At 31.2% G+C, this 24,784-nt stretch overlaps 1 protein-coding gene across 1 annotated transcript in view; it reads right to left on the reverse strand.

Annotated features, from left to right (window-relative positions):
• LOC147078746 (uncharacterized) overlaps positions 1–24,784 on the reverse strand; it is a 223,625-nt gene that overhangs the window by 140,036 nt on the left and 58,805 nt on the right. The window contains exon 2 of the mRNA XM_085957675.1: positions 16,613–16,821. Within this exon, the coding sequence (XP_085813801.1) occupies positions 16,613–16,821 (209 nt within the window). The remainder of the gene's footprint in view (positions 1–16,612; positions 16,822–24,784) is intronic.

The raw sequence follows: 24,784 nt of genomic DNA on the forward strand, positions 1-24,784 counted from the left end.
AATCACTGCTGACCTTTAATTACCTTTTATTTATCACCTTTAAATAACACGTTAATTATATCTAATGGCCAACTGCTACAAACGCGCCAGTCATGGTGTTAGCACTAAATGAGTTAAGCGTAAAGTATGCTACTAATGCTCACGTATGCATATACGCATAACATAGACGCTTAGGCCTTGTCAACAAGGCGAGTTTTGACTCGCGCGCATTCCAGGTTTATTATGTCTATCACTTGCGGTGAATCGCGGCGAGACACGCGCCATGTGGACAAGGACTTAATGTAAGATAAATCATGGTCAAAAAGTGGCATAAAAAGATGGGCATAACGCGGCAAGGTCACAAAAGAAACCAATGGAGAAGTAGACAAGAGTACGAGTTATATAGGTGAATGACAAGACAATGGGCTGGATATGTCACTTGGCGAGTTGACAACCGCTTGACAAATGCCGTCATACTGTGGTACCCAAAGGGAACTGAACGTCCACATGGTCGCTCTAAAACCTGCTGGATAGACGAACTCATAAAGTTTGGTGGATTTACTTGACAGCAGAACTACGTACTGAGACGATTGGAGCTAGAGGAGGCCTCCATCCAGCAGTGGATTAAATCCGCCTAATGATGATGACAAAAAATGTGTTTATGTAATAGTAAAAAAAGAGTTCCATTTCAAAAATTAAAATACAATAATTAGTGATTAATATGCTAATCAATATTCCGTTCCAAGGCATGGCTGAATGATTTGCGTTAACTGCTACATCTCATGCAGGCCTATAATGATTTTGTACCACGATATAATACCAAAACACATTTTCCGACACTCACAGATTATAAATACATTAATGAAAATCGCCGTGTGCTGATAGGAAAAAAAACATTTTCAGTAGGGTATGTTTTCGAACAAATTATTTCTTGTAATATATGAAATTGAGCGGCATACCATTATCAGAATTTTTCTCATTATGCGTTTTTTATTCATAAATTTCAACGAAACTTTCTTTCAGAATACTTTTGTCATTAAATTAAAAATGTTTAGGTTTGTATATGCATTTATATTATTGATTTCTGAAAATTGTAGCTAATAGACTCAAGAGGTGAGTAGGGAGGTTAAAAAACAAAGGGGTACGTATTCTTTTTGTATCGTATTCGTTATCGAACGTCAGCGATGAGTTCAACTATTTTCTACCGGTCCATAGCTGCAGCTACTTTAAATAGGGTGCTGAGCTTAAATCAGTCTCTTAGGGCCTTAAAGTAGCTTTAAAACTATACTATACTATTGCAAAGGGATAAATAATACAAATCAATACATAGTGTTTCAACTAAGTTTATAAAATACTTCAATATTGTGAAGTCATGATATTGCTTTATTCATGTATAAAAACAAACATCACGTTTTATATAAAATCGCACACTTTTAAAAATTTAAAAAAAAAGTTGGACCGAGTGGGATTGAAACTGACGTCTTTCACTTTCCGGGTGAGTCCTTTTGTCTCTAAGCTATCAATCTGTATAATATGATTCATGCAAACTATTTATTATATGTAAGTTTTACCTAAATTACTTAAAAAAATGACTAACCATTTTAAATCAGTCACTATTTTCCAAAATGGCGGCAGTAGCACCTAATGAAAATTACGGTTATATATAATATGTAAAGCATCCTGTTTAGGTAAGCAGTGGATATATTACCGTTAAACATTTAAAATTAATTCACGACACAATATTTTTGGTGTAGTTTTTAATTATCTTCAACTATTATTTTAAATAGTTTTCTATATTTTCAATCGTTACTGAGATATAGTTATAAAACTGAAAATTGTGCGGCATTTTCCAAGATGGCGGCCGTAGCACAGTGTGTTCGATTACGTATTGTTTTTTTGTATGCTGTTACTAATTTATACAATATATTTGACAAACTCTCCCATTTAGGGGAATTATTTCCAAATAAGGGGTTATTTTGTCATAGTATTACTGTAGTGAAATTCAGTAATATGTTACCATACACCTCGACGATGTTGGTTATAGCTTATATATACAACTATGGTGAAGATAATACCATTTATTTTATTATATATTAATGTAATTATGAACGACCAATTTTACTTATTATTTAGTGAAAATTATAAATTTATTTCACTGTAGTCACGTAATGAATATCTTAGTAAAAAATACTCTGCGATTCCTTCTTTCCTTTCTCTTCAATCAAACTCTTTGACAAGCAATTATAGAATACAAAGAAAAGAGTCGTTTTATATTATTTTAGCTTGTTAACTGCTCAATTGTGATAAAGGCACCATTAGGAAAATAACAATTACTCTTTATTAAAAAACACTCATTTATTTATTGATCGCCTCTTCGGAATGTTCAGTTTTTATTCATTTTCCGAATAAAAACAATACTGTTCTGTAATAGTTTATCATTAAAAAAAAGTCTCAATCAATTAATTCATTCGTGTTTCCATGAAATACTATGAATGACCATTGTCATAAATAGGTTCTAATCAGTTGATATCAAAGAGATTGACCTACTATAATAATAGAATTAAAAATATAAAGTTTTTAAACTATTACTGTGCTTGATATTCATGTCATAACATTTTTAATATAGTTAAATTGATAACTTACTGAAGAATATAATTAATTAAATGCATTGCATAGTACCTAATATAAAAAAAACACAATGGTGGCTTACTTTATTAACTTTCTCGTTTACACATTTGAGCTTTGAGCTTTTACTTGGTTTTTATTTAAAAAAATGTTTTTGAATAAATCTTAAGTGATCTTATGAACTTTTCTACACATGTATTTGTAATTCGAAATGACTTAGAGCTATTTTTTAATCATTAGCGTTTGTAAATTTTTTCGGCTTTCCTTAACGGCACACGTGCGCCAAAATGGAGGTTTATGGTATTTTCAGAGCATAACCCTGGATATTCCTTAAACGTTGTAGATAATCTATTTATATAATTTTGAAGCCTTATTGTAATATAAATAGAATTGTAATATTATTGTAATATAAATAGTTGTGACTAACTATTTATTTATTTATTGGAATTATTTTATTAATAGTGATATAATGTAAAACACTGTACAAAGAAAAATGAATACACATTACTCATAGACGGATCGGTATAATATTTAAGCTTATAATAAAAGAGTACTCGCCCGACAGTGAAGATGTGAGTTTGAATCCCACTGTGATAACTTTTTTTCTAAGATTTTGTCATTTAAATAATATTATGCACAAATGTATTTAGATTATTGAAGTTTTTATTCTAATGGATTCAAGCTCTGTACTATTCCATTTAAGTCGTTTTTTGCGACCCGGGTTTCGCCTTTCGGCATCTTCAGGCGTCGTGTACACTCACCAAAGGCAAACATACACTGACAACGAACACCCTTAACTCTACCTTATATAGTAAAACAATACAATAAAGTAGGTAAAAACTCCATTACCTACCTATTTAGTCAGAAATTACAACAAAAAGTACAATAAACAAATTATGAATAGCTGAAGTGTCAGTAAAAAACCCAATTAGTAAAAACCCTATCTTATTAATAACAATACACTGGACAGCATATTATTATAATAAATCGTCAAACCTAATAATAGGTCAAAATTCTTTATAACAATAAAAAATACTACACTCAAGAGGTGTAAATCGTCAATTCTAAGAAAAATAATTAATCGAGTTAACTAATGAGATGTCTATAATAATACTACTTACAAGGTACCTACTTTTATTTTTATAACATTATTTTTTAACAAAAACAAAATTATACATATAAACTCGCTTAATATAATATAATATATAACTCACCTAATATAATATATATATATATATTATACAATTATGCATACCTAAATCCTCATCCCTAGACTCTCATACAAATATATATAATCTCATACAAACATTTATAAATTGTGTGTCAATACAATTGACCATAATATAGTCTCATATGTAAAACATCATATTATAGGATATAACAAAGGGCTACTAGGAAAGCTGAGTTGATCGTTCAATATAGGTAAGCTCTGCAACTGTGCTCTATTTATTTCTAATATTTCTTGGTAGAATAATTTATAATCACCCGTATGACTGTGAAGTAGTTTTGCACCCTTTTCAATGTCAAACGTGTGTTTTTCATTTAATAAGTGGTTAGCAAACGTTGAAGTATCCTTCTCCAATCTTTGGGCTGCTAAATGTTCTGAAATTCTAATATTTAGGCTCCTCGTAGTTTTCCCAATGTAAAATTTAGGACAGTTGTTACAGTCTAATTTGTAAATACCGGGTTTATTTTTAATCTCTATGGAGTCTTTATTATTTATTAATAATCTACCAACTGTGTTACTACAATAAAATGCCGGTTTGACATTATTTTTGGACAGATGTTTTATAACTTTTTCACTGGTTTTACCTATATAACTTAATCTACACCAATGATTAGCAATGACCGGTATGGTAGGTTCTATACCTTTATATAATAATTTAGATACTAATTTTATTTTCTTTTTTATTAAAAGTTTGTCTATAAGAGACTCCTCATAACCGTTGTTAATAGCAATTTGTTTAATCGTTGAAAGTTCGTTTTGGAAATTTGTTTCACTTAAGGGCACAGTTACAAGTCTATGTATATCTGAATGAAATGCGGCTAGTTTATATGCAGGTGGATGATTCGAGGAACTATGTATAATGCAATCCGATTATGTCGGTTTTCTATAAATGTTGAACTCATGTATGTTCTTTTCTATGTTAATATTTAGGTCTAGAAAATTAATTTTCTTAACACCTACTTCTAATGTAAATTTAATATTATCATCTAGTGAATTTAAAAACTTATGGAATTTGGTCAGTTGTCTATCTGTACCATTAAACAAACAAAGTATATCATCTACATACCGAAACCAATATATGATATCTCTGGTTTTAGTTTTTTTTTTAAATATTATAAATATTCTATAAAATAAACAAGAAAAAATCATGTGAAGGATTAAAATATATTTTCGGTTTTATGGAATGTCATTTAATATAACATTTTTTGCAATATCCGGAAGCTTTTAACTTTTAAATTATAGCTGAAAGCTCACACAAAATGCTTATTCAGGGTGGGATAATGATAAGCCGTTGATCTGAATTTGAATGATCTGAATAAAGTCGAATAGAATCACATTCATTTGTAATGTAGCCAGACTTGAAATATTTAATTTCAAATGAAAATGCGTGAAAAATTAATAATACATCTCGTAAAATATATTATTGGTTCTTGCATGTTTCAATATTTTTTTAATTCAATACAAATATATGTTTTAAGAATGTGATAGGTATAAATAAACATTTAAATTAGGATTTTTTGCATGGATAGAAAGTTATTAATTCAAAATTAAATTCATTATTGAACAAACGAATGAATCCTACGAATCCTCAAAATCCTCTAATAAATCCATTTATTTCTCTGATATAGGTACACATAATATATGAGGCATTTCTAAACGTGTGTAATAAAATTTATATTAAGTTTTTATTATTTGTTGAATTGCATGACTATTACTTAAATACACTTTTTTTCATTTTTACATGTATTTTTTAATGCTTTAGGTACCAGCGTGGCGTGCATCCAGTTCATAATATATATGCTCTAAATGAGGAGCATCTCCAGAAATCTTCGATGTAGTACTGCGATAATAATATATTGTTTATTTATTGTGAAATCATATAGTGAATAGGGCTTTATCCGCTCATGGTGGATGAAAAGTGGGTAGGTATATGATACGTATTTTTCAACAGCATCCTTATAACTATAATTTATGAAGTGGAATAATGTAAAGCACTTTATGTAAATATTTTTATAGTGGTCAATCGCCTTATTTTCAAAATGTAATCAATCAAACTAATCAGCCAAACTATATCGCTCCAGATCATTACTAAATAATGTGCAGTAAGTGTGATATTATAAAATGTTTAATTTTAATTAGGTCTTACTATAATAAATTGATAGTTAACGCCATGCAATTTCTCTAAATATGTTATAATTATACTTTTAATAAAATTCTATAAGAAAGCACACTTTAAGCCCCAACGAATTTGGGTTCCAGATGAATAACTTGAATGGACGACATATAATTTAGAACTAAGGGCATTATGCAGGGCAGACAAACGCATTTGTTCTTTCCTAATATTAAGTGGCGCATGGAGATAACCAGATTGACTCCAGACCATTGGACTTCTCAGTTCTTAGCCGGACACGCTGGTTTTGCCTCCAAGCTCTGTCAGCTTGGCCTAATAGAATCTCCGACTTGCTTACGTGGCGAATTGCAGGATGCCGATCACATCCTCTGGGAGTGTCCCTATATGTCGGTTGAAAGGGAAGAGCTTCTCAAGTCGGTCCGACCCTCAGTTGGACCGGTCGGCCATTGCGACTTGGTATCTACGAGGGAAAATTTCTCAGCTTTTAAAAAGTTTGCGGCATTATACGGCAAGCGAGAAGGTCTTTTCTCATCAAGAATTGACCGTAATACATTATATGGAATTAGGGATCACGCACACTCTAGTGCACGCTAACCAAGGTCTTGGGAAGTTGCTCCTGGGACACTTTCGGCACAAATTTTAACAGCGCCTATCGCTCGTTACGCCACGGTATACGCCTGCATAACGGGTTTGGAGACGTGGCGGGTGGTGGAGGGAAAAAGCAGTATAGCTAACTGTAGTATTAAAATATATTTAAATTCTTTTAAATAAGTCCTGAGCTTTTCAAGCTTTTTGAAAATAAATACAAAATTCTATACCTACTCTCTTTTTACAGAGATATACATTTTATTTAAATGAATAATATTAATATTTGTGAATTATAGATATTAAAGATATGGCTTACATAAAGGTAAGAGGATAAATATCTTTAAATACAAATTTAAATTCATTTCCAAGATATTTTATTTGACAAAAATATTTTAGAAAAAAAATCAAATTTAAAGATTTTTTTTGACTTAGAGACAAGCGTATCATTTTATTATAAATAGGTGTCTGAGTATTTTCTCGTTTGAAAGTCAATGTTATATACCATATTATTATAGTACAGATAAAGGAAAAATATTTATTCGAGGAAATATAGGAGAAAATATTGACAATATAAGGCCATTGTATGTCAACAGGATTGAAAGTTATTTTTATACCACTTACGAGTCACAGAGCATAATCCTCGCAAAATCTTTTGAATATAAAAGTCACAAAGAAATCGCGATTGCTAGGCCTAGCATTCACTTGTTACAAATCCGCGTATCGTATCATCTTTGCCATACATAGTGGATTTGCACCATTTTTTTTATGAACTTATGATACAAATATTCGATTGGCCATTTTTTTGTTTTTCATTCTCATATTTTGATGTCACTTTCAGTCACCATATTCTTGACATCAGTACTTTAGATTTAGCGAGATGATTGGTTTTATAAGGTTGTCAAGGTCATTTGATAATATCCGAGTACTACAAACATTTTACATATCGTTTTGTCTGTATTCTTGAATATACCAGTATTATTTGTGTCCATCCACATAATAATCTAAAATCAAGTCCGTAACAGATTTATTCTTAAATTTTTGACTTAAAATGATATGGATTCATTAATTATGATAATGATAATCAAAAAAAAAAATCCGACGTATGCCTTATGCCTTTTAATCTTAGTGGGTTCATTCACAATCTGTCTGTATTAATTAGTGTATTCCTATAAATAGATATCACTCATAGCACGGTGGTCATTATATTACTTATCTAAATATAATAATATTTATATTTTTTATCTCAAAAATTGATAACAAACATAATAATAATAATCGAAGTAAAAGGTTTTATGAAGAGTGTATTAATAGAAATTGAATTAGTTTCAGGTTTCATTTAACTATGTTTTATCTTACGGCATCTTTGAAGTTTATAGAATACGATAGTAATGCTGGTTGGGCCAATTATGGTCGCTTTCATCCCTCCTACAGTTATTATCGCAAGACCAGGCGACCAGCAATTACGGGTCATCAGTAGACCATGATTTAATAACGGCATTTGCCTCAAGACAGCGGACGCGTGTAGGCTTGTTACAGTTTTACCGTCATTTATTAAATAATTCCATGCATACAGATTGATTCAAAAAGTTTAGTACATACCACGAGCGTGTCCAGTACAAACGTTATGGAAACCATGTTTCCGTGATACCAGCATATGATGTCTCCCCATTTATCATATCATTCATCAAAAGTATACCGCGCGAGTGCCCACTAGGACGTAAGGGCATTCCCCAGAGACCAGCTTCAGCCATACCGCAGAATATCACAAAGGTCAGTGCCTGACATCCTACGTGTGACCCCCCTTCCTCAGCATTCTCATCCACTATCAGAATTATTCCATCACAAAATTACAGTCCACTATGAAAAGCGCAATCAAATATATTATTATATATGTGCCGATACTTTTGCCTATTAAACATGAGTTTGCCCCTGCCGACAACATTCATAGAACAATATCAAATTAAAACAGCTTTTTTTATTGCATAATAACTGGAAAATATAGAAAACTGAAATTCGCTTCAGCTATCTGGTTGAGGGAGCCAAAGACTTAGCCATCTCAATTCAACATCTTCAGTACTAAGTATATTATATTTAAAAAAAAATACAGCTTCTAATTACAATAAATATAATGAAAGAACACGTTAAATTTGATCGCTTTCTAGCGTGACAAGAAATTTTACATTATTTCTCTAGTGGTAAATTAATCCGTTTATTCGATACATACTAAAAGCAATGAACAATCAATCTTCTATGGATATTACAAAGCCTTTGCTTAGTTACCTAAACCATAAGTAAATGATGTGAAGAGGTTTATGTTTCAACTCTTGTAATTGGATGGTAAAGGATCTAAGACAGAAATATTTCATGATATTATAATATACGGCTTTTTTATATCATATAGAATCATATAATATAGATTATCACAGAATAATATTACATACCTACTTAATTATCTCTACACCCACGATGGCCGCGTGGCTTAAGCGCCTGTCTATAGTGTCGAGGGTCCTAGGTTCAAATCTTGGGTCTGGCAAGTACACATAATATTGTGTATCAATTTGTGTATGAGTCAAAGTATGGACCTAATAGGTTGAGTAAGTGGCTGACATCCATTTCTCGTAAAATTAAAATCTGTTGATACAATAATATGATCCTATTAGGATCGGACATGGTCAAAAGAAGAAAAAGAATTATGTTTTTATGATGACATCAATCTAAGGATCATAGGAGCAATACCGAATGAAAACATCAATACCGGTGCATCGGTATTTTCTATTGAATACCGGTGTTAATACCAGTATTCGTGAAATGCATGGAAAACAATATCTACACATAATATTATACATTGATATTTTCTTTAAATAATAATAAAAACAATAATAATTATTAAAAAAAATATCTCATATTTATATACCTACATATTATATTTAAACCAGGGCTTTTTTTCCATTTAACGCGGAGGAACGGCGTTCCGGCACCTTTTTCACGGTTTTATTTCAAAATCAATTAAACGAAAAAATATTTGCGCTTAAGTAATTACAATAATAATTCGTTAAAATGATAAAATAAGGTACAGGTGGAAGCCATTTTGAATGTTGGCGTGTTAGTGTTAGTGAAGTAACCGTATAGTTTAAATAGCAAACCTGCGTATGTAACTAGCTTCATACGTATGTCTTTGCGTATTATGATTTTGACAGTTTGACGTTTATCGCATGGCAGCATCTGCGTATATTGTTATTTACGTTTGTTTAGTCAGTTTGTGTTACGATTACGTGTTGTGCAACTATTTTATATATTATTTAGTGCAACCCCAAGTTTAAATATGAAAAAAAAATCCTGTTACTTCTCAACCACCGGCAGCGGCGCCGATTCCGCAAATAAAAAGCTCAAAACAGTAACAGAAACGATGACAGAAGATATGGAAATATCGGTACATGTAGATGTTCCTGAATCATCTCGAGCTGATCTCGGGGATCAAGGTCGAACTCAAAACGATTGGCCAGACTGCTGGTCATTTTTGCTCAAAAAACGAATGGTTGAACGTACACAAAATGAAACTTGGCTGCACAATTTGCAGAAACGTTGGAACTCTTGGAACTGAAACGACAATAGGAATGAAAATATCCAAAGAATGGGCCAATAATGAAATCACGTATTCTGGGAAAGAGAAGAAGCTACAATTGGGGTCACTTCGAAAAAAAATTTTCGATCACAGAGGATCTATTGCACACAAAGCAGCGTTAAAAATCATTTCTGAAGCCAAAAAAAAGCAGATTGAAAATACTTTTTTAAAATCGTTATCTCGCGAAAAAGTAATAACAGCAAACAATTTTCGAACTGCATATAAAGTAGCTTAGGAAAATCAATCATTCAATATGTTTGAAAGTGAAATTAATCTCCAAGAACTAAATGGGATCGAAATGGGTCATATTCTCCATTCCACTAACGCATGTATTAACATTGTAAATTATATATGTGATGAAATGAGAAAAAATGTTTTCAAAGAAATTGTTCAATCGAAAAATATAATTTCTTTGATAATTGATGAGTCTACCACCATAAGCCAAAAAGCCACCCTCATTGTGTATGTTCGATGCTGTGTCGAAAGTGTTGGAATGAATTCACCAATTAATTTGTTTTTGGATTTGATTGAACTTAAAGACGTAACGGCAAAAGGAATATTTGAATCATTACTCCAATCTCTTGATTTATATGGGATGACAGAAGAATATTTAAAAAAATATTTAGTTTCGGTTGCATGCGACGACGCTGCTGTGATGTTAGGTTCTTAAAATTGCTGACAGAAAAATTTCCTTCAATTATAGTTTGGCATTGTGCTAATCACAGATTAGAATTATCAGTAAGTGATGTTGTAAAGAAAATTTCAGGGATCAATAGATTCAAATCATTTATTGATAAACTTTATGTTTTATACCATGCGTCGCCGAAAAATAATAGAGAGTTGCATTTATGTGCAGAATCACTAGGCGTTGAGGTACTGAAAATCGGAAGAGTTTTAAGTACCCGATGGGTGGCATCTAGTTTTCGTTCAGTTTCGGCTGTGTGGAATAATTATGAATCCCTTGTGCGTCATTTTGAAGAAGCGATGAATGATCCTACAAGAGATAAAAATGACAAGTGTACTTACAGTGGCTTAAAGAACAAAATAACATCAACAGCATTTTTATTGGATCTAGCATTGATGTGCGACGCTCTCCAAGAATTGTCGGAACTTAGTTTGGACCTACAAAATCGCAATGTGAACCTTTACATTGCAAATCTAAAAATAAATGAACTCGTTCAAGTTTTTGAAGAAAGAAAACAGAATTTTGGACCCTATTATAAATGTGCCGCAGCTGCTATAAGCAATCTGCATTTTCGTGGAGTTTTACTTCACGAAAAAGTTTCTAAAAATGATCCTCCTATTGATCCGAAAATATTTTATTCCACGTTGAAAACGTCAATTGAAAAAAGGCTGCTAGATAATAAAGATGTTGAGTTTGCACTTTGGGCTCGCGTACTTGACCAAAAATATTGGCCTGAAGACATTGATAATCGGTTGACATTTGGAGAGATGGAAATTAGAAACATTTCGATCAGGCTACAACTAGATGAACGAGAAATGATTCGTGGATTTCGCGAATACATTCTCGAAAAGACATATTCTGAAAAACTCTTGCGTTTGGTATATGCTCTGAATTCTATTCCCATTTCTTCAAGTGAATGTGAACGGGGGTTTTCGCAAATGAATCTTATTATTACCCCAACAACAGCTTCGTTAAACACTAAAACAGTTTCGGCACTCTTGTTCATCAAACTCGTGGGACCACCCTTGACACTTTTCGATCCTTCAAAATATATTGATAGGTGGTTACTTAAAGGAAGACATTCGGCCTTAGACTCTAACACTAAGAAAAGGAATCGAGATAATGTATCAGACGAGAATTGGAAAAAACTTTGGAAATCACTCTAAACATTTATTCAAGTTCATAAATAAATACATTACAAATGTATTTACAATTATATTTTAAATTTAGTCTTATTTAGTCTTATTTGTACAATATATTTCAAATATAATGTATGTATTTTATTGTTTATGTAGCTTTGTTTTGACTAAAATAAAAAAATATCGTAAAAATCAACCTTTTTTTGGTTCGCTTCGTGGCATAGCTCCTTTAAATTTCATTTAAGTGACATTTGAATATAATTTTATTTAGTAAAAAGCTTGACATGAAGTGAGTTCCGGCACCTTTTTTTTAAAAAAAAAAGCCCTGATTTAAACCTTTATAAAGATATACCTACTGATGTTAACAAATACTTAGTATACAGTAGTTGAACTATTGGCGCTTTTTTCTTCGAAAGATCTTTCAATAAATTTATATTATGAAGTGTTCTTACCCCACTGGTGATTCCACCAAATATTTTATTAGTTTATTGCACTTTTTACACTAAACTTAGCAATTTCTTTACTTTTATCCCATTAGAAGTAAAACCAAACAGTATACACAAGTAATATTACTCACTTCTTTAATCAATTAAAATAGATTTTTCCATTGTTGTATAAGCAACTCTTCAGTAGGAAACATCACAAAATTAGGTACAAGTAAATCCATTATAATGTACTTATAATTTTATTATTTTATCGTGAAATCTTTCCACTTTAAATACTAAATATATCGGTATTGTCTGATTTTTAAAACCGGTATTTTGATATCTAAAAATACTGGAATATCGGTTTTGAAATACCGGTATTGCAACCTCTAACCAATTTATATCCATTTCAAGTCCCGTATTTGATCGTTAAAGTCAATTTGCAACCTATTTGGTTTACGACGCATTCCCAGATGCATAAAGGTCATTGCGTCATATGTTTAATATGTGAAACGCATTCTAAATACTCCTAAATTCTTTGCGATCTGTAAGAGTGTCACACTTATCTTTGTAATTTTTATTGTCTATCACAATAAATCAGTTTTTCAAAACTCAGTGTTTACCTTGATACTAAATTCAACTAAAACATTCCAATCCTTCTTCTAGCGATTCGGTACCGTATTCTCCCAGAGTCCAGACAGTGGTTTGTTAGTACCTACCGTGCGAGGCCAGATTTAAGTATGTGCGTGAGGTATATTTAATTTAGTTGTATTATATTTCTCAATGTGAATAGTTCAGCTTAAAAACTATTTAAATATTATTCATTATTTATACATAATAAAAATATGCTGGCCCTTCTATTCATCTACTAATATTGTTTTGTACTGCAACTCTCATGATAAGCTAATTATTTTAAATGTGTTTGTCAATTACTATCCTGCATGTCTTTATTATAAATATTTCATTTCTTATTTCCTACGAGAATTTCTATGATTCAAGTGTATAAAATAAATATCCCGCCTTTTAAATGCTTTATAATTAGTGCAGGATCCCATAGACTTTTCGTATACATAATATGCGGAACGCATTCTGACAATTGGAATAGGTTCTAGGGGTCACAAAGATATATAATGTCGATGTTGCCAGGCGATATTAGTGGTAATTTTTTTTTTATTGAGGTTTTAATTTTTTTCTTATAACCCACCAAAAATTGTTATGAGTTATTCAATAAAACCAAGACCGAATCAAGGATTGATTGAAAATGCAATAATTGTACCATGCCATCGGCATGGTCGTAGAACGGTTCGTCCCATTTGAAAAAAATTAAAATTGCGGGTAGTGCAATGTGTTCAAAATTATAGATTCTTAGGATCCTCCTTGGCTTAAATTATTGTATTTAGTAGCATTTTTGTATAGAATCACCTAGATTGGTTTCTTTACTACATCTATGCATATGAAATTAGTTTTAGTATTATGGTTAATCCAGAAACAGTGTAGGTTGCATATATAGGTAGGTGAATAAATGAAATAACTAAGTACACATTTATTAAAAAAAAGAAACAACAAGTCAAGTGTTCAAACTCCTTTAAGTATCATGATCACAGTTTTTACAAACACTACTTACACATTTGCACAATAATATACAATATGTCAAAGCCGATTTCCTACAACTATATGATAATTTACGGCAGTTAGAATTACATTTGCATGGCTTAACTAAATAATTTGGTAGAGGTTCATTTTTGCCAAGAGATTCAGCTGCCAATAATGGCATCCTAAAACACGGGATTTCTTCTGAGATCTCTCAAACCATAATCCACGGCAACCAATTGTTGCAAGTTTATTCCAGAATTAAATGCCTAAGATTAAAACATCTGTATCAGGACTGTGATAATCTCCAAATTTTGCATTTTTTACAGCATGAAATATATGACAGAACATTCTAGTCTGCTTCAAAATTATTTTGATTTTAAATCAATGGCGTCAGTGAAAATTGTTCCCTGCAATTTAAACCATTGTGTGGGGTTGTCAAGTCCACCATAAATGTACAACTCACTTTCTTCGTTGATTTTTGCAAATGCGGGAGCATTTTTGCAAATAAATTCAACAAGCTGTATTTTATTAATAAAGGGCTCACAAAAAAAAATCTTTGCAATTAATCCACCACATCCATTGGACAATCTCCAAGGCTTACATATGACTATTTACACTGTTTAAGGCTTTGAGCACAAGTTTATTTATGGGAAAGCTCACCTGATCCACTATTGAGCCTATTGGTTTCTACAACTTGGCTATGAGTTACGAGAACATAATTTGTATCCAAGGCAAATGACGAATGAACCTCTACCAAATTATTTGCATTTTCAATCAATCCCTGATTCGGTCTTGGTTTTATTGAATAAATCAGAACAATTTTTGGTGGGTTATAAGAAAAAAAATTAAAACCTCAATAAAAAAAATTTACCACTAATATCGCCTGGCAACATCGACATTATATATCTTTGTGACCCCTAGAACCTATTCCAATTGTCAGAATGCGTTCTGCATATTATGAATACGAAAAGTCTATGGGACCCAGCACTAAATTTAATTATACTCGCTCAAATATTTCATTGATATTTTTATTGCTACTCACTTAAGTGCTGGGTTCGATTTGGTCTAATTAGATCAATCGCCTTAGAACCGGGTCTGTTTACCCCATTTATAACTTAAATTTATTGGTTTCAAGTCAATCAATAAACAAGATTGAATCCAAATATAATATGCAACGTTGCGTGGAATGCACACCAACAAAGACTTAACCCGCTGGATACAATATAGCAATATTAGAGATATGAAAACTACATTCATTTGTGATAATTTATTAATTTTTAACGTTTAAAAATCAACATTTTTTCCTTTTATACGCTAAAAGCATTGGTATATGGCTAAAAGATGAAGGAAGAAGCAATTCGCAACTTTTCAATGAATGTGATATTTAGGAGGACATTGTACATATAGCAGTACAGTGCCCTAAATATGAACGACACATTGTACAACTGCGAATTACGAATATCTTTGAAAATGTCAACGAATTAAAGGTGCCCTGGCGGTGGGTAGGACGGTAGAGCTTGGCAGAATTGTAAAGTTCTTTAACAGAATTGGAGTGAGGGCCTGATCGGCGGATCCGGTAAAATCATAAAAAAAAATTTATTGCTCTATACGATTTATTTAACGAAAAATAAAATTACGAATTAACGCAATCAAAATAATTTAATTTAGCTAAATTATTATCACGATGTTTTAAAATTAAATTTAATGTACAAATCTCACTTAATAATTGTTATAAAAATCCAACCCATCTTCTATTTTATAATATTTCATGATATATTTTACGTCGATATATTTATTTATAATGAGATTCTCATATTTTTTTCTGGTAAGAATAGGTACATATTATATGTTTTTAGTTTATTTCAAACTAATTGTTTAAAAAAATACCTTTGTTTTCTTGAACAAATATTTTTCTCAGATTGAATCTAAGCAACAAAATATTTTCTTCCCAGAATTAAAAAAAAAAAGTTTTAACCAAAAATACATGAATTTTAATGAGATTTTGTACCAACGTAATAACATTATTTTTTTCTTGTTCTATTTAATAATTATTAAATAATATTCAAAGAAAAAATACTTTTTTTCACAATAATACCTCTCAAAAATTTGTTTAAGATTAATCTTACCACAGGTAAAAAATATACCGTAAGCAGGTATTTTTAATTCAAAAGGAGACTCGTGGTATCAAATTTAAAATAAGTATGTAAGCGGGTACGTTTTGTATCATTTAAAAATATATTATGTGAAAATTTCAACAAAGGAATTTATATTTTCTTTTGTATCTTACAATAGGTATTTGAATAATTTATTATTATGGCTAGGTAGAGAAGCTACATTATTTACTCCTGAAGGTTGTGCGTTTTTTCGAAATACGCAAGCGTTCGTCAATCCTCTACTACGATGGGTGAGACAGGAGTGATTTTTTTTAAAATGGTCATTTGAGTTATCTTCATATTAATAACCGAGGTACCAAATTGTCAAAGTATCGATCAAATAATATATTGATACTTTAAACATTTGACTTTCATTTTACATCGGGGCCGTTTAAGAAGCGCTGAATTTAAAAGAATGCAATAATAATATTCGGTGCTACATACCACGACATTAATCCCTGCTGCTGGAAACACTTTCATCACCGGTTTCTCCTTCGGCATAAATCGATAGAACTCCTGACCCCCTTTGTACCACTTGACTGAATACAAAAGGTCGGACTCAATGTCGAATTGACATCTCAACTCTGCTTGTTCGCCTCTTCTCACGGCGGCTGGAATTATGACTCTTACGTCACGCAGACATCTGCTTTGTGCTGCAAATTAAGAGAAAATACTTTGATTAGTAAATCTATCTTATTTCACATGTTACCGAACACGTCACATTATAAAAAAAATGTACTAAATAGAAAAATTATAATGAAAACTAAAAATAACGACAACATGACACATGATCTACTAATAATACCTACTAAATTCATGATAATAAGAAAATACACAATATTGGTTTGAATAATATTGTAGTAGTTGTTTGGCATTTGATTAAGATAAACATATAAAAAAACAATATTTAGTTATAACATGAAAAACGAAAATTTTGAAAAACCTAAGAAACCTACTGGAAAAAATCCTAGAAATAATTAATCGAAACGAATCTAACATTCTTAATCCTTGTCAATTCATAAACGAAATAGTAATTGTTATTTTATATAATAAATACACAATGTCATTGGAGTCATCGATTTAGAATAGAAAGTCATAACCAGAAAAAATATAGTACGTGTGTTCGATCCAAAACGAGTACCTATCTCGTTTATTAAAAATGTCACGATTTTTAGATTATCGGCTATTATCATTACAGGATCAAAATATTTTATTACGAATCTTTCTCTAAATTAGGAGCACAGATAAAATGCTTGGGTACAAGCGGGAACAGCGGCAATTTTCATAGCCGATTTCAGCAACATTCATGAATTCAATAATGATAACCTAAGTTAACCTAACATAATCTAACAAATAATCCATTATATTTATCGGCTATTTAAACGATATGAACGATATACAATACGTAAATAGATAAGAATCCATGTTTGTAATTATTAATACACCCTATTATTGCCAGTTTTAGTAATTTATAGCACTACACACTTAAATAAAATATAACACTAATATTTTTACAAGTTGCAGTGAACAACTTCATATAAGACGGTCAGAAGTCGGTTCCAGCCTAATCCCCAAAGTGGGATCAATTTAGTGGATACTACTCCGTTAATTTTTGGTAGGTGTAACATTACATTTTCTCAGTATCAATATAATATATTATCTTGGTGTATAAAAAAGTACTGATAACGTGGCATCATGCAAAATTATAGTCTTTTGAGTTTTGGATGTATTGACATAATATGCTTAAAATATCCTGGAAAAAAATTTGAGACTACAAAGTACTGACGCAGAAATATACGACAGTGCATAATACCACCACATACAACCTACAATTAGAGTTGGGTTTCGGGAATAACCCGACATGAATTCTCGAGAAATTGTCGAGATTTTTAATCCCGAATCTCGAAAATTGAAATTTTTAACATTTCGGAAAATCCCGGATCTCGAGAATCTTTTCTCGGGTTTCGGGATTTCTTTATTATCAAATATTAATTGAAAAAACGATTTTCTAAATGAAAAAAGTGGACAGAAAACACAAAACGTTCATGACTGATTGGGGCATTTAACACAATTATTAAGCCAACGTCGACTCAAAATGAGCGCAATTTTTGCGACATCAGGGAATTTTGTGTCTCAAAAGCGTACGCGATTGTCAGACACAGCGATTGACAGTCTGTGTTTTTTGAAATTCCATTTTAATAAGTAATGTTTTGAAATATTTTTGTTTTCCTACTTCTATTTTGTTTGTCTTCTTACATGAATAAAAAAATAATAAAAAACATATTTTTTTTGGAATTTGTCTGTTTTTACAATGATTTTAGGATTTTCACAGGTTTTTTTAAATTTCCCGATATCTCGAGAATTCTTTTCTGGAAATCCCGAATCTCGAGTTTGAGATTTTCTCGGGAAATACCCAACTAGGTATACCTACAATGTATCATAAAATGAGGTTTGGGTAGAAAGTGTGTATAACGCCTGAATCATCAAAAGACAATAATATAATCTCGTAAGAGTGTAATATCATTATTTTGGATCAATAATTAATCTAGAAGATAATAATATGACATTTTCAAGAAGAATAGTAATTGTAAGTAATATAAATCTCAGGTTACTTAGAGATTTATAATATTTAAACCGACGGTATATTATTAAAAAAGGAAACATATTAACCTCATTTAAATGTGCAGGTATACGTAATAATTTAAATTTTCACGCCAATGTAAAAAAAATTAAACGAAATGTGTTTTCTGACGTTTGTCCCCTTTTAATAAATTAACAAAATTATTCCGTTTTAAGCTAATAATGTCGGAACTTTATTGTCGTCTTGAAATCGGACCTTTGTTGTAAAAAAAATACATTTAATTTGCATAAATACGCAATAATACTCCGCAATTTGACTGATTTTATTGGCGGGTCACGAACAAAAGAAGGCCGAATGTATTTTCCCTCTTTTTCAGTGCGGCTTAACACCTAATCTTGGATCAAAATAAAAATCTGAAAAGGGTAATATTTGAATATGTTACTATGTAGGTGTGGTGCTTCTTTTTTTTCATGAAAAAAAGAAGAATTTTTGTCCTTTAACTCCGCGTATAAAAATTAGGCGCTTTTTTTTTGTTTACTATTAGCATTAATTTATTGTATGAAGTACTAAAACAAAAATTAATTAAACGTTTTTTTATTGAAATTTTTAACAAAAAAAAAAATTAAACCTAATATTGAATAGAATTCTCTCCATTTTTTAATTTCACAGTACCTAGTCTAGGGTTGGCGAACCTTTTGACGTACGCGTGCCAAAATTTCTCAAATATTATTTTTCGACTGCCTGACGTGGCGAGAAATTTTTTATGGGGAAAATAGTGAAAAAAATAGTTTTTCAGAATGCTATTTGAACAGTTAAAAATTACAATTAAGTTCTTTAGATTCTCTTTCTAGCCGAAGGCATATCTTTTATTTGTTGAATAGTTGTTTCCTTGTGTCCAAAATTTTCAAAGAGATCGTGGAAGCATTTTAACCACGCTTACTTTCATATTATATTCCCCATTATTGAACGGTTTTCCATTTTTAGCGATTATGTTTAAGGAAAATAACAAGCAGCTGTTTATATTTGAATGACTGCCTATAAAATTTCATCAGGTTTGTTGGTTAAATATTTTTTTTATTTTTAGTTGCCCGATTGGTCTTTGTCTCGCAGTATGGCAGCGCGGCTACCCCTCTCCCCCGTTGTCTTATGAGGTCTGTATATTTATCGGTAAAAATAATATTAAAACTTAACACTTTACAAAATGAAAATACGCATTTTGTATTTTTTACATTTCAAATTTATGCAAATGTTGTCATTTTTTAAAAATATATAATTAGTATATGCGTACATTTATTTATAAAACTTTTTTTGTATTTTTTTAAAATTATTTTTCTTTCTTCAAAATAAAACATTTGCGTGCCATGCAAAATCATCTCGCGAGCCATAGATTCGCCATAACTTACTAGTCACTTTCTAAAATATTCAAATTAGATTAAATAACAAAGTTATTTTAATTTAATCGATAGTAGAAGTAGCTCAGTAGTAAACTTATAATAGAAGTTTACTAATAATCTACCTAAAAACCTCTCAGAAATATACCATTATTTTTATGCAAATATCTCAACGTGTAGGTAAGTGATGGACAGAAGCCTTTTTACCTTTATTCTAGTATATTTTAATACCACATGAAAAAAGGATCCAAGTAACACTATATACAAAACAGAGGATTTTGATACGTACTTCAGGTGTACAATACCATAACATACGATAAATTAATAGAATAACGATGGTATAACTGGGACATTTTATATATTTAAGTTGAAAAGAAATTCTGGTGGAGATAGTACCTACCTAAAAATATTAATTTTAAATATATAATACAGGTTTACAAGCGTTTTGATGTACTATCGAAGTAAAGGTAGTTTCACATGACGATAACTCGTCATGAAATAGACGTTATCAATATAAGTAAGTCCATATTATAGTGAATTTATTAAAAATTACAGATCCTATAATATATCTGTAACTTGTATCAGTTAATACAAACCTCCATTCTTTGGAAGCCCATAATACGATCTAAGCTGGAATAGACATGGTATTTTTTTTTTTAAATATATCTTCCTAATTATATTTCGAGGAATATATTATAATAATTAATTCTTACATAATTAAATGGTGATTTCAAAAATAAGTTACCATATCGCACACTGAAATCTATAGGGTCATAACTGAAAAATAAACCCAAAAATGACTTATGAATGCAGTTCAATAGAAAAAAAAATCTATTTTTAATGCTATATGGCATTAATAGCTACTTGGCAGCAATGGCCTCCTACACAATTATTGTGTCCATGGTTATTTTATTTTAAAAATTTAATTTAGATCTATATAGAGGCATTATCTTACATGAAGCCCTTTTGCCTAAAAAATATTTCATCTTTGGTACAATATTTATTGTGCTAGACCGCCGTATTTTTCAGCAGTCTACTGCAATGAATTAAAATGTAGTTAATTATTTAACATTCAAACTCAAATTACTCAAGATCATATTATTATTTGCAGTTATGCCCTTATAGATCTCAGTGTAAGATATACATAACATCTTTAATTTAAGACTGAAAAGAAGTTTAGTCAATGTATTAGAAAATCAATCTAATTATAAAATAAGCATCCATTCCTTACATACGTGTCTCTTTTATACAGCATTCTCGATATTATTAAATACTGCAGTATTTATTCAAGGATGAATAGAAGCTCGTCAGAGTGCTGATGGAAGAAATCATCACTGTATAACACCATAGAATTGATTAGTTATTATACTGGTTGGGCCAATTATATAGGCCGTCATTCCTCATTTACTCACCTACCTCACATCCTTATTTATTATTGTCTGAGACAGGGACTGAAACTGAACGTGGGACTTCCGTGATTGCGAATAATATTCAGTTAGCTCGAGTGACATCAAGAAAGCGGCCGCGTATGGGATTGTTATAGCTAAGCCGTCGTTAACTACAGAGTGACTTAAAACGCATATGTTTGACCCTCGTTGCGCTAAATCTGTTGTGGCTTGAGCGAACGACGCGTCTATCATCCACCCTGAACTCATCATCATTTATCATCAAAAACACAAGTAAAACCGTGAAAGAGACATTACGAACCGTCCGTTTACCAGTGCGTGAGTGCCTGAACGCTGATCCGACTCCAGCGTGCGCCAGCTCTCGCAACATAAAAAAGTCAGTGTCTAGCATCCTGGTTCAACCTCCCCGCTAATTCTACAATCCACAAATCAGCAACGTCAAATTACAGTCCACTGCTAAAAGCGTGACCACTTAGTATTATACTTTTATTCAGAACATCTATAACAAAGGGTGATGTGGCTAAGATGGTATCTAACTAAGAGTGGAGCCTTAATAAAGGTAACATGCAAAGAAAAATTATTCTGTTAAACATAAAACTTTCTGCAAAAATATATTTTGTAAAATATGGTAATTTAACATATAAAATTAATACGCGATAAAACTGTAGCCATTTTGTACAACTGTTGTCATAGCAATAAATATTCACATTATATTTGAAGCTTAGCAATCTTCAGCACGGAGATTCGGGTGGTTACGGCATTTATTCCGCCTTTATCGTAAAATTTCTTTACGATTTTCCCATCTCTCATATGTCAAACAGTAAAATAATATTCTGCGAGATATATATAATTTAACATTAAATACGAACCTTCGCCGGAAAGATTTCCCTTCGTAAATCAATGACTCTCCAGGGTTTTCCATTGACATTATATTTCAGTTGTAAATATTCACAAAGGTTGTTCAATATTGTTATCCCCCAAAGGTTGCCTATTTATAGGCAAAGTTGAACACTAAACATATTATTTTAATGATGCGTATTCATTCAAACGAGGGTAGCAAGTCAGCTAATTTCACTTATTTTTCGACTTATTGAGAATTTCGTTCATTGACCACTTTTATACTCAATGTTAGTCAATTATATCTAATCCAGTCACTAATAAAATTGGATTAAAATTATACGTTGGCTACGAATATTTTTATCACCTTAATGTGTTGATAGAATATTTGAGAAAATGAACAATGTACTCGTAATATATAAGTTATTAGAATATTGTATTTTATTCATTATTATTACTAGGTACTATGAGTACCTGAGGTAATTTGAAATTAAATTTTCATTCATTTAAGTTTTATACTATTCCAATCGAGTGTATTCGCCTTTCAGCATCTTCATGCGTACTTACATTACATTAATTACATCACCAAGTTCTATCCAAAGAGAATATGATTAATGGGCCTCCAAATTTTTATTATTACGAGAAATGGATGTTAAGCGTTTGCTTAAAGTATGCGCAGTTACCAATGACAAATGCACACTGAGGAGTCAGCAAACTGTCAGTATTTCTTTCTTTACCGATAAAATTAAATACTTATAGTTATTGTTTTATTAAATAAAAATAATAAGTGTATCACAATATGTCTATTCTTGTATTATATTGGATACGCCCAGTACCTTAATAATTAACAATATTTAATAAATAATTATATTGGTTTTCCTACCCTATTAAATTGAGGAGGGAAATAAATTTGATTTGAATAGAAAATAACTGACAAGTTGCTCATTGACAGCTGAAAAAATGTGAGACGTGTAATTAATCAGATTTAATAATCTCTTCGCAATAATGGCTTTGTCAATATTAACTATAGCATTTTTGTTACCATCCTATATTAGTCGTGTAACTCTCTATAATGTCTTTATTTACTTAGTACATCTAATATACGATTTTTGCTATAAATACATGAGCACTGCAAAATTACAGTATAACAACTCAATACCATAATTGTTAGGGCCAATAATGGTAGCGCTAATCCGATTCAAATTCTCAACATAGCTCTTACAACAATTGTAGTGCGTCCAGGCATGTTATATACAATTCAGTTATCTCCAGACCATAAACGCGTCAAGACGTACCCTAGTTTAACCCTTGCGTCATAAAATATGTAATTCAGTGACGAATAACGGTTTGTGCAATGCCGAGTCAATCCCTGTAATTTATAAACAACCATAAACCCATTACCCAACCATCTATTCAATAAAGTACAGTGTAGGTAACCGTGAAGGTGATAGTACTAGTATGGTGAACACGGAGACAATCCAATGCGCATGACTTATCAACATGAAAGTTCAGTGCCTGGATTTTATCCCTGTATCTCCCAGCATCCAAATCATCCCCCTTTCTACAGTCTACTAAAAAGCGCCGCCAATAATTATTATGCACCAATTAAATGATATCACACATCGTAGTTTTTATTTCACCAATTCTTTATTGATCCCCGTTAATAATGCCCCTGGCCCAGGTAAGAAAGATGTACCACATGTTATAGTCAATTTTTTATAGCATGTCACTTGGTACTCATTTACGATGCGAGCATCTATATATTATTAAACACTTTCAAATAATATGGTAGGTACATAATTATTATTATGTCATGTTGAACAATCCACGGAAAAAAACGGCTAGATACTCGTGTTTGCAAAGTGACAAGCTATGTGTTGTGGGTACAATAATAATATAGTTGCCAACCTTTGATAGAATTTATTTTCATTTATTATCATTGCAAGAAAAATGCATAAAAACCAGTAGGTTAATCTAAATTGCAAAATGAATCCCTTTTGGGAAAGCGCAATTTATATAATATATTTTTTGATCCATAATGATGGTTTTAAAATTTCAGGATTCTGTAATAGAAAGTTAAACAAATACATCTCGGCTTAAACTGTAGTAGGTTTTAAAAAAAATTGTAATTCAGACACACTAACTCTGAAGTATAGGTATTATCAACATTACTATTTTAAACTGATTGTGCAGTAACTATAAAAAAATTGGTGTGTGTATTTATGTACACGCGTTAGAAGTTATACTTCGTTGGCGTAACAAAATAAAATAATATCACACCACGTTAGTCAAAATTCACATCAACCAAAAAGTATTCAAGAAAGTTAGAAAATAGTTTTCACATAAACTAAATATGTAATACCAAACAAAAGTAACGTAGGTATCTATCATACTTAAAAAT

The sequence above is a fragment of the Rhyacophila brunnea genome, unplaced genomic scaffold, assembly GCF_057557595.1.
Source record: "Rhyacophila brunnea isolate RB1 unplaced genomic scaffold, BYU_Rbru_1.0 scaffold_11, whole genome shotgun sequence".
Lineage (NCBI taxonomy): Eukaryota > Metazoa > Arthropoda > Insecta > Trichoptera > Rhyacophilidae > Rhyacophila > Rhyacophila brunnea.